The 15,762-nt window shown below is 29.5% G+C and overlaps 1 protein-coding gene across 1 annotated transcript in view; it reads right to left on the reverse strand.

Moving 5' to 3' along the window:
• Window positions 1–15,762, reverse strand: part of Drp1 (dynamin related protein 1) — a 70,287-nt gene that overhangs the window by 7,573 nt on the left and 46,952 nt on the right. The window contains exons 8-13 of the mRNA XM_067267335.1: window positions 13,378–13,482; window positions 8,299–8,412; window positions 7,497–7,709; window positions 2,966–3,118; window positions 2,467–2,559; window positions 1,176–1,385 (exon numbers count right to left, since the gene is read on the reverse strand). Coding sequence (XP_067123436.1) covers window positions 1,176–1,385; window positions 2,467–2,559; window positions 2,966–3,118; window positions 7,497–7,709; window positions 8,299–8,412; window positions 13,378–13,482 — 888 coding nt within the window. The remainder of the gene's footprint in view (window positions 1–1,175; window positions 1,386–2,466; window positions 2,560–2,965; window positions 3,119–7,496; window positions 7,710–8,298; window positions 8,413–13,377; window positions 13,483–15,762) is intronic.

Genomic DNA, 15,762 nt, shown 5'->3' on the forward strand with positions numbered 1-15,762 from the left:
TAAATTTAATTAATTTAAAATGTAAGCTATTTGCATTCAGAAACCAGTGTCTTGCACCTGTACATCACACTTTTCCTTTAGTGATCAAGTCATGCTCGTCATCTATCTAATTCTTTTCAGGGAAAATTTTTGAATTGAAATAATGTGATTTCCAGTTTGCATCAGAAGTTTGTATATAGTTAATCGAGGCCTCGTGCTCCTAAGCTTTCCACATCTGGTCTCGACTTTCATCTGTCTAACTCCATTTGAGATTAAGGAAAGACAGACAGACAACAGAGGGAATTTATAAGTCTACAATTTTTTCAAATTGCAGCCCAATAATGCATAATTTTATTTTGTTATATAATATACAATAATTCCAGTATACCAGGTTTTTTTAAAAATGTTATGAACATTTGGGTTGCAGAACCATTACAAAGAAATACATTGGATCATGTGAGCAAAGTTTGAAAAATGCAGATCTAGATAATGCAATTTGCTGAGGAACGGCTACAAAGAGTGGACAACTTGTTCTTAATAGCCACATCATTTAATTAATTAATTAAACTAAGAGGCTAATATTATTTGTCCAATTCTGTGAATTACATAATTTTGTTTTCTAGTTCCTGATAACACTCACATAATCATAGAACAGAACATAAACCTAAATTAATACACTATTATTGTGTGATTGCTATTGGACTCATTGGACATTTCTTGATCAGTCAATGAGTGACATTAATGGTTAATCTGACTGACCAAATGTAAATTTTCCATTATAAACTTACATATGACACATCTTTATACAGGGTGGGCCAGCGAAAATGAAACAGCAGAGTGTTCGTGTTCGTCCAAGAAAATTGCTCGGACAGGTCGATTTTATTTTCGAGGGGACATCTTTTGCAATAAAGTTTTTGCGAATCTGAATATTAACTAAACAAACAATTTTTTCGAAATAAATGTTTGTTTAGTTAATACAAAATAAATGAGTTTTTAAACTTTTTTGTTATCTGTTGTATTCAGAATCGCAAAAACTTTATTGCAAAAGATGTCCTCTCGAGAATAAAATCGACCTGTCCAAGCGATTTGCTTGGACGAACACAAACACTCTGCCGTTTCGTTTTCGCTGGCCCACCCTGTATATATATATATATATTATTTATATTATATAATATTAAAAATATAGCATCACTTACTTTATTCACTACTTTCTCAGTTGTAGAATCTGCAACATTTAGATTTGTGACATACTGAGCACTTGGATTTGAAATATTTTCTGTCTTTTTATTAGCTATTTTCCTGTTATCAAACACATCTGCTTTATTTGAACAAATGAAAGCGGCATCATGAAAATCTGGATGCTTAGTATTTATATATGATAATTCAATAGCAACTAAATTTTCTACCTACCAAAAAAACATTTTAGAGGAAAAAAAGAAATCACATACAAGTCATTATATAATATCTCAAATTTAAAATAATTCAAACATTGCAAATTTAAAAACATTAAAAAAAAAACTAATAATTATATTAAAATGTAGATAATTATGTCTTTGCTAAGTCAAACTATAAATTTTACTTTTACAACACATTAAAGCATTTCAATAATGCGTTAATTAATCTTAATTCAGTAAAATAAAAATTTATAAGTAATGAAATGAGATTTAAATAAGTTTCACAAAAATGGAAAATGGTAAGCAAGCCCAGAGAATTTGCCCCTGCTACCTCATTACCGTAACTTACCTCATTTGCATAATAATATCTATGCATAATGCATTTTTTGAACAATTAAAACAAAATAAAAAATACAATTCTTTATAAAAAAAATTTATAAAAAACTATTCCTTACTGCTGGATTAAAAACACTGTCTAGTGAAATGCAAGATACTGTGTACTTACTACCAGCATTGCCTCAAATCCTTTAAGATTTGGGCAACAAATTGTTATTGCAGTAATAATTTAAAATAAGATCATGCTGCAGAATGTATAAAAATAATGTAGTTGTGAAAATGTAAAATTAATTCCATAACACAATTACTCAAGGTTATAATACATAAGAAGGTTTAAGGCAATATCCACTTTTCTCCATAAATTAATTGATGTACAAATGAAAGAAGTGGTTAATGGTCCAAATTTGTTTTAAACAATTCTATTGTATGTTTTCAGCCATTTCACTGTGGATTAAGATCTTTTAAGTGACATTCCATTATTTACCTGACGATAACTAATGTACATGCTTATATTATTTTTTGTACTTACTTTCATAATTTTTTATTTCAATAAAATAATTTTCTATTGAATCAGTGTGTCTATTTAGAATTATTACTGTACTTTCACAGATTGTCCGGCATATTGGTCTAATATGTCATGAAATTAGATATTTCCATATAGCAAAGACCATTATTAAGTTTTCATTTAAAACCTTGAAACTGTTTCAATATTAAATTTAAAAAATTAAGCTTTAAAACTAGAAAAAATTTTATTTACCATAGAATTTGTTGGTGGAAGACGTCGCCTTAACAACTGTGTAACTACATCAATTATACGTTCATGAAGTTTTGGAAAACGCAACATTTCTTGCTATGTAAGAACAATTTAGTAAAATTAAATTTAATAAACTATATTAAAAATTTTATGTAAAATAATTCAAATAATAAATATAGTTATAAAATATAAACAACAAAATAAAATTTGTAAGAATATTACATAAAATAATAAAAATATCAAAAGTCAAAGTTAAAAATAAAGAAGGGGGGAAAGATTATTCTTATAAAAATTTTTATGCTTTATAATAAAATTTTGAGACCTATTTTATAAATTATATATTCAAAAATTAAGGAAATAAGGAAAAAAGAATATTCTAGAACTGCAGCAGATGATTTATTTTTATTATTTTATCTTTCAATATCAATTGTATTCTATCATCATATTAGTTCATTCTTATCAATAATGAGTTACAGTATTATAATTAACACTTTTTACAAACCTGAACTTCTGTTCCACAATGTTGTATAATTCTTTGCATTTCCTCGTGGACAAGTTCTACACATCTTAGACTGGGCTCCTCTAGGCGCCGTATTTGACGTTTTACAAGTAATTCAAAAGATACTTCAGGTACAAATAAAGCAGGTCTTGGTCCCTTAAAATATTTTCATAATGATAATATCTTCCTTATACATGAATCTAATCACCCATTCTCCACCAATCTATGTATATTTTTCTAAGAATATTATGAAACATTTGGACTAGGTTTATGGACATTATATTTAAAAAAAATTAATTCAAGATATCAACTGTGAATGTATTTCTAAAAATTTTCTTTTAATAGTAGTTACAATATGAATAGATCTGTTTTATTTAATTTCATTTAATAATTTTATGATAGATAGTTTATGTAAAAATTATGTAAACATTACAAAAATGATGAGGCTATAATAATATAATTTTTCATTATAACATTAGGACAGTGATTTTGTTTATAATTTGGAATTGTCTATTTCCATAATATTACTCACTATAAAATAAAAACAAAAAATACAAATTATTTGAGAGCAAATTCAAAAATCTTTGAAATGAAATGATTATGAACTTATTAAAGCATTTGATTTTTGTAAGAACTACACAAGTTTTAGAGTTTATTTCTAATTTCTGTAACACACATGAAATCAAATTATGGTAAAATAATTAATATGAATATTTTAAATAAATACATTAAGAGACTAAACATAATGAAAAAGAATATTCAAGATACAATATAGAATATAACTCTTAAAAGCATACAGTGTAGAGTAGTGATAAGCAATCTTTTCTAAATGTGGGGCCAGGGTTTCAGTAGACTAACTGCAAAATTTCTTTAAAAAATATTTAATACAATGGAATTAGAAAATATGTACTATACTTTTAAAGTAAAATAGGAATTTGTATGAAAGAATTAGAGTTTTAAATTAAGAAGAAATAATAAATTTTATTTAATTCAGCATAAAACTAATCATATATGATGCTTTCCTGGATGTTTCTTTGTTCTGAAGTAATAAAAAGTTTGCTAATCAATGTTATTTAATAAATAATGTTCCATTTATACAGGCTTCATACAGACAATTCCATCTTTGATTCCCTGACCAATTATGACATTATTCCCTGACTTATTAACATCTCTGCATTTCCCCTTTCCATTATGTGATATTTGGCCAAGTCTATTTAAGCCCATTTTGTAGACAATTATATAATTTTTTTTTTTAATTAAAAACACTATATTTACTTACAAAAAAATTTATGTAAAATTGATTGTGTAATTAGCCATGTCATTTCTATGGCATAAAAAGTTTCATGATTCTATTTAAATTAATTGGTAAATTTCATAAAAGTAAGAAAAAAAGATTCACGTTACATTGTAAAATAAATTTTCTTAAAACGAGGAGACAGTAAATTCAAATAATTTAAACAGAAGAAATAGCATTCAAGGTCATTACATTTCTTCCCATCTCTCCCAAAACTCATAATGGGAATGGCGAAGTTTTGATGGGAAAGTGGGTTGTTGTCGATGATATTTTTGAAAACCTGACTAATTCTATGGCGACATTTTGGTATACTTTCGAAATTCCACAGGCCATCTGGAGATAAAAATTTGCAGTTAGAAAGAAGACATATTACAGATCATCATTCTGTCAAAATTGGCAGGATTATCATCTCCACATGTTACATGTGGTCAACAATGAAGAATATAACGAATAAAAATACTTTAATTGTGCGAGGTCTGCCACATCCAAAAATCCCTTACACAACATCGTTAAGCTGACTGACAGTTATTTGCCTTTCCCATGGCATCAACTGACTGCAAATGGTTAACCAGATGTGCAGGTCAAAAAACTTAGGAGGGTTGTGTATGGGACACAACTGCAATCATTTAAGGCATGAATCAGTCTGTTTTATCAGAGGAAGGATAAGATGTAAACAAATAAAGTCTCTCTGGTTATCACATTCCAAGTCAGTCTCAATCAGTTCAGATGGTAGCACACTTGGAAGTATTTGTGTCGGAGTTGACACAAATACTTCAACACACTATGTTTTCTTATGCTATCTATACAATCTGCACTGTTTGGCATTAGTCATTTTGGCTTTTCTGATTCCTTTAAAATTTCTTCAACATTATGAAAATTTTTTTCAACTTGCACAGCTATCAACCTATAACTTTACAAATTCTATTTTATCAATTATTATTGCTAAATAATTACATAGATCCTGTTGTTCTGTACAAATTGACACCAATTTCAATGTCTTATTTTTTTAATCAAAAGTTTCATTGCCCAAATCCATATCATGTCGCTATTTTCAGTGTTCATATACAACTGCTACTCCTCCCCCACACAGCTGCATACCCACTACCCACCATTTTAAATATGGATGTAAACCTTCTATCCAACAAAATTTAAATTGTAAGATTATAATTTATAGTTTAAGATATAAATGTGGCAAATCTTGCCATTTGTTTGGTCACTCCAGTTTTCGTAGACCTCCTTATACCAAACTGAATTTAAAGATGTGTTTGGATCAAAATGGAGTGAGAGCAACAGATGGATTCCATGGTATTTGCAGATTCTCTGACTTTCCATGATTTTTTCTGCTAAAAATTTTATTCCCCAACTTTTCAGGTTTCTACTAACTCTGTATATTATAGTACCATATTATTTAAATGATATCCTGTCAGTGCTTACTGAATATTTTTTAATTCATTTATAAGTCAGAAAAAGATCTCTCTCCAAAGCAATAATAATAATGGATAATGCAAATACATGTTTTAATTAAATTTTACATTTGGAAACATTCACTTTAGAACTAATACAGCATTATAAATATTAATTGCAATACTCATTAATCTTTTTTTAAAAAAGTAAACAATCTTAAAGTATGTGAAGATACAACAGAACATTTTATTTCTTCTAGCAAGATTTTTGCAAATGAAGTGTTCACTTGAAGAGAATTAAGATTCTTTGCCAACAGTGTTGAAATTTCATTTTCATTATTAAAAGTTCTTTTTACTGGTTTGAATATCGGTTTGTTAGAAGTTCAATAACTCATTTTTTCACTTCTTTTTCTACATTTTAAATTCATCAGAGTTTTAATAAAATTCTCCAATGACTTATGCCCATTAGAGGGCAAGTGGATAAAACCACTGAAATATAGTTAATTGTGGGTTTACAGCTCATCAACAGATGGGTTGGCCATATGGAGTTTTCTGGGTTTTCTTCAGACATACACCTAAATATGGACCAGTTTCCCCATAGAAGTTCTTCTGACTTCTTGCCTATGTGTTGTGTTGCTTTGTTCCAATCCCATCCACCAATGACTTCAATAATGAAAGACTTAAATAGGGTGAACTCACAAAGTGCTGAAAGTGTCTAATTCAAATTGTTAGGATATCAACAAGTCAAAATTATGTAATTATTATACATTTACTGATATATCTCTAAATCAATCACTAGATTTGGTGTGATAAATAATTAATAATTCCCTGAGAAGTGTTTTTGTACGTACACACTTGTATAGAACTTACTTGTTTTAAACTTATTTTGATAGAGATTTATTGCATATGGCATGGGCTCTCTTTTCTTCTCTGGTTATAAGCAATCATTTTTCATCATAGTAATTCTAATCAACATAAAGATTTATTTGAAGTGCTTGGCTTTATTCTTATGCAATAGAGCATATAAAGTCACAAAACCAATTGCTTAGTAAAAATTTCCAACTATTTTTGTTTAATAAGTTAAAGATCTTGAGGTCCTGTTCAAACATGGGGCCTGTGATAGCTGCTAGGTCCAACACTCAATTTAATCTGTCTCTGAGCAAGATTGTCACAAGTGGAGAAATATGGGTATCCCATTTGACCCAGAACTATAAGTAGTAGTCTATTTAGTAGAAGCATACCAAAAAGGAAGAAATCCAAGCAGACAATTTCAATCTGTAAGATAATATGCATAGTTTTTTGGGATAGGCAAGGAGCTTTGCCTAATTGAACAACAATAAATTCAACAGCCTATTGCAAGACTTTGAAGAAACTGTTGTACAATCCTGAATAAAAGGAGTTGCATGCTTATTCAGGGAGTTATTTTGCTTCATGACAATGCCACACATTGCAGCTCAAACTCAAGCCAAATCATTTGACTAGGAACAAATGGAACATTCCCTCCTAACATTACTTGAATTTCATCTGTTCATATACCTGAAAAATTCTTAGCTGATCAGCTTCTCTTCAATAATGATTATGTCAAAGGAGTAGTCAGACAGGCTATCTTCACAAGCAATTGTTCTATAAGGAGATACAGAGACTGGTACCCCCATTATGATAAATTATTCAATAATGGTGAAAACTAAAAATATAGTTTAGAATAGCTGATAAAAATAAGATTTGTTGATAAATCTTATTTTTCATAAACTGACAATTTGTCAATTTTTTTAAATAGCCTAATAATGCTTAGTTTGTAAATGTGCTGATATATTGTTTAAATTATATTTATACTTACAGTTGCATTTCTTATAGCTGTTAATATGTCAAGTGTAGTTAAACCTCCTAAAGGATCAATATGATCTAATGTACGGCCAAATGTTTCATGAAATATGTAACATATTCTTGCACCTCCACACAATTCAGTTGTTTCAATATTTCTAGCTGTACCTTCAATTGTGCTGCAATATGCTGAAGCAAATTTTGTAATAATTTGCAAGAGTGTTTGACCCTATTTTAAATAAAAACTACATTACTAAATATTATTTAAGGAATAATTATAAATATTTAAGTTATATTTGACTAGAACAATTATCATGAAATTTTTAAAAAAATTTTAAATAAAAAAGTCACATACTCAATGTATACAAAAGTAGTTTAATAAAAGAGGATCAGAAATATCATTGGAATGCCACATAAATGAAAACATTTTAACCATCATATGGCTAATGATATATTTTTTTATAGCATATCTATATAATTGAGTTAAAACTTTATTCCATTCTAGCTTGAAATTGGATGGAAATATAATCAAATTCATCCAACTAATATAGGTTATTTATTTACCAAGTAAATAATAACCTGTATTAGATGGAAAAGTAAAGAAACAAACAAGAAAAATTATATATATGCAACATTGAAAACATTAGTTTTTCCAAAGAAGTAACCTGGTGCCAGACTGGATCAGGGTACTGTAATGGTATATTGGTATTCTCCATCAAGTCTTAGAGAGGTAATTACTTGTTAAAATTAAGATTTATTTATTTACAGTCAAATATTAAAATTATTTTTATATCTATATTATAGTGAAAATGTAATACCTTATCTTCAACATTCTCTCCATAAGAATTCATTACAGACTGAAACTGTGAAATCATGACATTGACTCTGGTTTTCAATTCTGGTAAACAATCTCTTATATGATGCATGAGAAGCTGAAAAAAAATTTGTATTTAATATTAGAAAAATGTAATTTATTTTAAAATTAATTGATGCTAGTTAGACATAATACACAAACACAAAAAATAACCAAAAAAGTTTCTGAAGTTTTATAAAATTACTAATCAGATTCAAGTGCAGTTATTCAAGTGTGCTTACTTTATGAATTTAAACTTGGGAAACTGCTGCACAAACTTCTCAAAATATATACATAGCATTCAGAGAAGAATGGTTAATGAATGCACAACTAAAAAATGCTATAAAAAATTTGCTTCAGGACATGAATCTCTTGAAGATGCACCCACAAAAGATGGCCAACAGCATTGATGATAAAATTAAAGAATGCTATTAAATCAGATTTGAGTCAAATATGTGGACTCATAGAAGAGAAATGAAGCTAGGCATTTGCACTAGCACTGACTAGGAAAAGTATTGTACATAAATTATGCAAATTGGTCCTACATGAACTCAAAGCAGAAAAAATCCAAAGATTTTCAATTTGTTTCTCTCTTCTTTCTTGTTATAACAACAAATGATTTTTGAACAGACTGCTAACATGTGATGAAAAATGAATTATTGACTGAAATATTAAGCAATCTTATCATTGGCTACATTCCAGGAAAGTGGTCTTCAAGGTAACCTTATACAATGACTCAGGAAAAGCTCCATAGCCTTTCTTGGAAAATTCTACCCCACTCTCCATATTCATCAGACTTCTCATCATCTGATTTTCATCTTTTCTTATCACTTAATAATTGTGTGAGTAACAAACTATTTCAAAATTGAGAGGGATTAGGAGCTGTCCATAAATGACACCCATACTGGAAGGGAGGGAGGGGAGTTGAGCTTCAGTGGATGTCCATTTATTTCATTAAATTTTATACAGTATGTATTTTATTACATTTATTTCAAAGTTTCTTGTATGTTTCATTTCTATGTATGGTATCTATCATTCATAAAATGATAAAGGTTTTAAGGGAAAGTTGATTTTTGTTGGACATCCAAAGAGGTGAGGGATTTAAACTTGGACAAACTGAAACAAGAGAGGAGGGGAAACTAAAAACATCAAGAAAAATGCAGATGTAATTTATGGAGATCTTATAAAAGGAACTGAATGACTTTTTTGATTTTAAAGATAAATTTTTTTAATGAGTGGGAATTTTTAAACTTGTTTCTCATTGGAAAAGTTATTAATTGTGAGAGGATAATTATTTTTCAGAATATCCTTGTTTTATTTTTATAATGTTTTAATTTTCTTAAAAATCCCTACAAGCTTCTTTTGGTTACCTGACGATAATTCAGAAAACACTCACTCATTTATTTCATCTAAAAATTTATTTTAAAAAATTGAATTTTATGATTTAAAATACAGTACCAAAAAATAATTTTGTAAATTTATAAATAAATATTTTAATTCTTAACAGAAAAATAACATCTTAATTTTGATAGTCATTTCTATTATTTAACTAAAAATAATGACAATTTACTGCAAAAAAAATTTCAAAAACTTTTCATTTTTGTGATTATGCTTAGCATAGAAAAACTTAATTTCTTATTTAAAAACTAAGAAATTCAATAATTAATTTAAATCTGAAATTATTAACATTAATGCCTAATATGAATAATCAGAAGACATTTAATTATATTTTAATAAAAATAATTTAATTTCAGGTATTAAGATAAATTATATAAATTTAGCAACTCAACCATAGTTGAAGTCCAACTGAAAGTTATATAAGGGAAAAAATTTACACTTAAAAAAGAAAATTTAAAAACAATATATTTTAAACATGCTATAGTTTTTACCTTTTTAAGTCTACAGTACTCTTACATTTATACAATATTCATACTTTGGTAATGAAAATTTTAGTAAAAAGTTTTAAAGAGAGAAAAAACTAATTATAAACAGTAATTTAATAAACTCATTTATATACAATAGAGTCAAAAATAAATAAAACTTTTGATGTCTAGTAACAACCATGATTGCAATAAACACATGTGGCTGTCAGCCATATTGTTTTCTTGTTTATTTTTTGTTTTAGTTCATAAGTTGTAAATACATATATATCTTCCTTCTTCCTTCATCTCTATTTTCTTATTTCCGTTCCTTTCTTCTTTGTCTCAACAATCTAACCATTATCGCTGGAGGGCAGGATTACCCCTTCTAAGAACTAAGGGGGAGTGAGAACAAAAGAAAAGAGGAAGCTCTGAGGACTAAGTGGTAGAAGAACGGACACTTTTTGGCTAGACCTCGAAAGGAACAGAGGTGCAAGGCAGTGATCCAGACTCGAAAGAGATAAAGAAAGGAGACTGCAGGACCGTCGGGGCCAGAGAAGTATAGGCACGAGGGCTAGAGAACAAACGCCAAGAGAATCGGAGAATATCGAGGACGAGCAGCCGAAGAAGGATATCGATCGATCAAGCGTTAACCCGGGTACTTTCTATCTATTTCTATATACTTTCCACCTTTCCTAAGTCTATCCGTTTCCCTATTATATTAGTTTTAAGGTAGTTATAAGTTTAGTTTTTAAGTCGGTTATAGAGGTTTGATGTTTCGCGCGCGTGTATCATTGTTTGTATGCGAGTGGTGACCCCTTCCCAAGTGAGAATACTCAAGTTGGGATCAATTGTAAATACAAAAGAAAAGAACTGTGTTCCGAGAGCAATAAAGGATTATTCAATTGTATACATAAGTTTTTGTGTTCATATTTGTAACGTTTATTCGCGGACTTACAATTCTCTCGATACGAACAACCACACACATGTGCATTCACACATTTTCTTAGATATGTCACACTCATTCAACACAGCATATATCTAAAAGTAGATGCTGATATTTAGATGGATTATATCATAATTGTCAAACATCATGCACACCATGAGTTCTGAAACAAAACACCATAAGCAGCAAATCAACATTAAAATCTGTATCAAATTTAAGTATTTTAAAGAATAGCTAGCTATGGCTAGATAAAAATTTTCCTTTGTTGTTAAGAAATCAAGAGAGACTGTATACAATCAGCACACTATCTAGTCCACATTCTGGAAAATTTGCATGCACATTTGGGAATTCTGTAATGCCATTCTTTATGACAACTTGAATATGTATTGTATCTGTTTTCATATTCTTCCAAAGAAGTTAACAGATGTCTAATGTAAGTGCATGTACTCAGTGGAGAACTGATAAAAGTTGATAAAAATTCAGACATCCCACAATGATTATTAATGATAAAACTAGGTTTCTTGAAGAAACCCACCTCATTGACATGGGAAATTAACCTTTTTACCAGAGAAAACTTTTTCTCAAGAGATCCAAGGAAAAGATAATTCTTGTGGATTTTTGATATAAAAGGATTGGTGTATTAAAAGTTCATTTCAAAATGTAGATCCATTAACAAAGAGTACTACATTGAATTATATTTTTGAACATTTCTGATACATTAAGGCAAAAATTGCCTCATCTAGGCAAGCAAAACCCAGATTCACTCTAATTTACTTTATAAAAACTGTATAATAAATTTGTATAATAAGTGTCAACAGAAAATCTAAAAATTAAGATTGCAAACATTTGATAGAAAATAATTAAAGGCATTGAGGATACTTTAAAGCCATCAAAAAAGTGGCATTTCATGTATTAAACTAATAAAAAATAAAAAATTTAATATAAAAATAGTGTGCTATTAAATTTTATAAATAAATAAATACTTACTTATTTGATATTTTACTAAATCATCCTGAATCTAAACTATCATCATGAAAATGATGGTTATGTAATCATCCTAAGTAAAGTATAAACAATTTTGAGATGAAAGATGTCACATAATTGTGCAAATCCAAGTTGGCTATGAATCACATTTTATATTATATGCAGTCTATTTTTCAAGTACACAAGAACTTAATACAGTAATACCTTGATTTTCATTGACTACAGTTATCAGTTTCGGTACAGTGTCTCGGTTTTCATCAGCATGCCCATGTGACCTCGCTGCTAATTTTGCTAAAACAAAGGGCAACCCATGCATTTTCCTGCTCAGTGTAGCATTATTTCTCATTGTGTGAGCATTACCCTGCACATCTAACCAAACAATTCCATTGCTTTCCTTTCCTTTTAACTCCATCATGGGACAAAAGGAAGTTTCCAAGCCCAGCAGCCCTTCAGAGAAGAAGGCCAGGAACACGATCAAATTGAAGGAAATCATTGAAAAATACGAGAGCAACATTAAGATTGCTGAAATCAGCTACATGGACAGGAAGTTGCCATCCATGATAAGTTCCATTGTGGCGAAAAAGGAAGCAATAAAGGAGGCTAATATAGTGAAAGATGTGAATGTGCTAACAAAACAGAAATCGCAAACAATTGAAGATTTCGAACAGTCATTATTAATTTGGATCAATCAAAACCAGGGCCCACCAGTGGCCAAGCTGTTCCTTTCCCAGAACACTGGAAGTTTGGTCATGGGTTTGTGCCTGGCCTGGATGAGCTGGCCATGTGGAGTTTTTCAAGTTTTCTCCACATTAGTAACACCTGAATAGGGGCCAGTAATCCTTAAAGACCTCTTGGAAGGCATTTCTCTTAGGTCGCCAAGTGTTACATTGCCATAACTTATCCAGAAAAAAAAAAAAAAAAAAAAACCAGGTTCTGTTCAATGGTGATTCTGTTTCGGAGGTCATCATATTAGTCTTTTTTATTCATTTTATATTATTTTCTTATAGTTTTTAGTAATAAACACTATATTTATTGTCTATAAAATATGTTTTTTGGTACGTATTTTAGAGTGTCTAGAATGAATTAATTGGATTTACATTGATTCACATAGAAATAATTTCATCGGTTTTTGTCAGTTTCGGATTTTGCCAATTATAATTGGATGGATTATCAACGAAAACCAAGGTATCACTGTATAATTTTATAAAATTATGCAATATGGTGTATTATTAATATAGATAGTAAATTAACTTACCCTATTTAAAGTCTTTGCTAAATATGATGTTCCATTTCTAGCAGCTAATGATGGATATTTTCTCTGAAGAAATGAAGTTTCATCTTTTAACGCATCTTCAATTGTCTGAAAACAAGCTAATTATTAATTTTATAAAATTACTGAAATCCTGAAACAGTTTAAAAAACAAAAAATAAATTTCAAGTTAAAATTTTCTATACTTGTTAAATTTGATAAGTGTTTCATCTATTAATGACAAATAATGAAACATCAAGATTTCGTATTGATGTAAAAATTTCTAAAAAGTAACCCCCAACACTAAAATTCAAGTGAAGTATTAAAAATTAAGCCTGGTGAGGCTCTAGCCCCTCACTGAAGTTCACATTAAAATATTTTAGAATGAAAAGGAAGGAAGGAATATTTTTCGTATGAAAAATCATGATACATTCTTAGATTATTTACGTGTTTGCAAATCCCAAGATCAGACATCTCTGGTTGGGATCAGATTAAACATTGATAATTATTAGACCATAGTTTGGTTTTAATAAATTATCTTGGCAACATAAGGTATATTTTGATGGTCTAATAATTATTTGCTGAGTGCATTCTGTTAATTGTTAAATGTTGACCACTCCTGCTACCTAAGTAAAGATTGCTTTACACTTAGCAGCATTTAGCAACAGGAAAACAACCACTTAGAGAGCAAAGATTAGGGACCAAAATCAATCAGGATGACTAATTGAAAGGGTCACATTAACAAAAGCCAACATCAAGGACAGGAGGTTCTTCGCCTTCCAAAAACTGAAGTGACATCTGTAAAGTTCTTTTGCTAAGATCCCTTTCTTTAACTACACTTTCCTCTCCATCCAAATCTATCATTTACTATTAGAAGGAAACTTTTTTCCTAGGTCTTGTTTCAATATCTTCTCTGGTTCTCTGTGGATTATGTTCTTTGATGCAACCCTAACTTTCTTCTCTGGACAAGAGTTGACTAATGTACTGACACCTCAATTTGTGTGTCAACTAACATCATTTGACAATTAATCAAAAGGTATCGGTCATCAGCTCCAGGGCAGGAAGGAGCTGATGACCTGATGCTGTAGATCACTAATGATATTGTGAAAACTTGAATCCTTTCCATTGAGAAATTCATTCTATTACCTAGTAAAAAATCCTAGAACTATGTAAATAATTTTCATCTAATAAAAATTCAATTTTTAAACAGCAACCAGTTTCAGTGTCCACTTCCACCCTCCACATATGAGCTCTCATCCTGTTTTCATCCTGACATCAATTTTGGCTATTTTTGGCTATAAAATCAGCAACCTCATATACTAGATTAGATATCCTACTTGAATAATTTAAATTTTAAAAATTTACATTAGTCATGTCACATTTTGAAGTAGAAACATTATTTGGTGTCTAAGAAAAACATTTTTAGTTGATTTAAAACAAAAGTCCAAAACACAAAGAATGAATCATTTGTGTCTAAAAAACTAATACAGTCAAACCTGTTTTTATGTGCTCTTTTTATGTGCGATTTTTTTAATGCGAATTTTTAATTTGTGCGGTATAGTTGGCGACTAGTCTCGTGCGATTCGTCATGTCTCACGTTGACTTATTATAGCTAAATAAACTTATTATAGCATAAATGCACTTATTATAGTAATATTATTGCATGAATATGCGAAAAATGAAATAATTTACTTTTTAAGTCAACAAAACACCACCTGGACAAAAATATGTAAAACAGACGATAGACCAGACGATGCAGTCAAGTGCTGACATCTGTTGTCAATAAATTCTATTTCGTACGGTTTTGAGTTATTTTCTATGTGAGACTTTTTTTATGCGGTCCCCGTTGGCCGCATAAAAAAAAATATTTTTAAATTTGTGTTGCGAAAACTATTATTTACAGCCATTTGTGAAGTTTCGTGAGATTTTTTTTATGCGTTTTTTTAATGCGGTCCCTATCCCCCGCATAAAAACAGGTTTGACTGTATACTGTTACTATACAAAAAGGATGCAGATAATTCTTATAGAATCAAAACAATAAAGTTTGAAAATATTTGGCACTCTTATCCCATTGAACGAAAGGTCAGTCCAGCCAGCAAAAATCTGCCTAACAGCATTTCTTCTTTGGGATGTCACCACAATCCTAAGAAGTTACAGTATAACCTCTATCTAATATTGCATAATATAAGTCCTGTTTATAATAAAGTCAATAAACCATAGTATATATATAAAACATGGTTATAGTCCTAAGGTTATTGAATGATTATTAAAGAGTACCAAAAATCATCACAGGACATTTCACCAAAAGTCATTTGGTTGACAGACATTTAAACAAAAGGATGTGTGATTGAATGGACAATTTACTGACCAAACATTTTTTATAACACATTT

Source organism: Centruroides vittatus, unplaced genomic scaffold (assembly GCF_030686945.1).
Source record: "Centruroides vittatus isolate TY-2023 unplaced genomic scaffold, ASM3068694v2 contig_301, whole genome shotgun sequence".
Taxonomy (NCBI): domain Eukaryota; kingdom Metazoa; phylum Arthropoda; class Arachnida; order Scorpiones; family Buthidae; genus Centruroides; species Centruroides vittatus.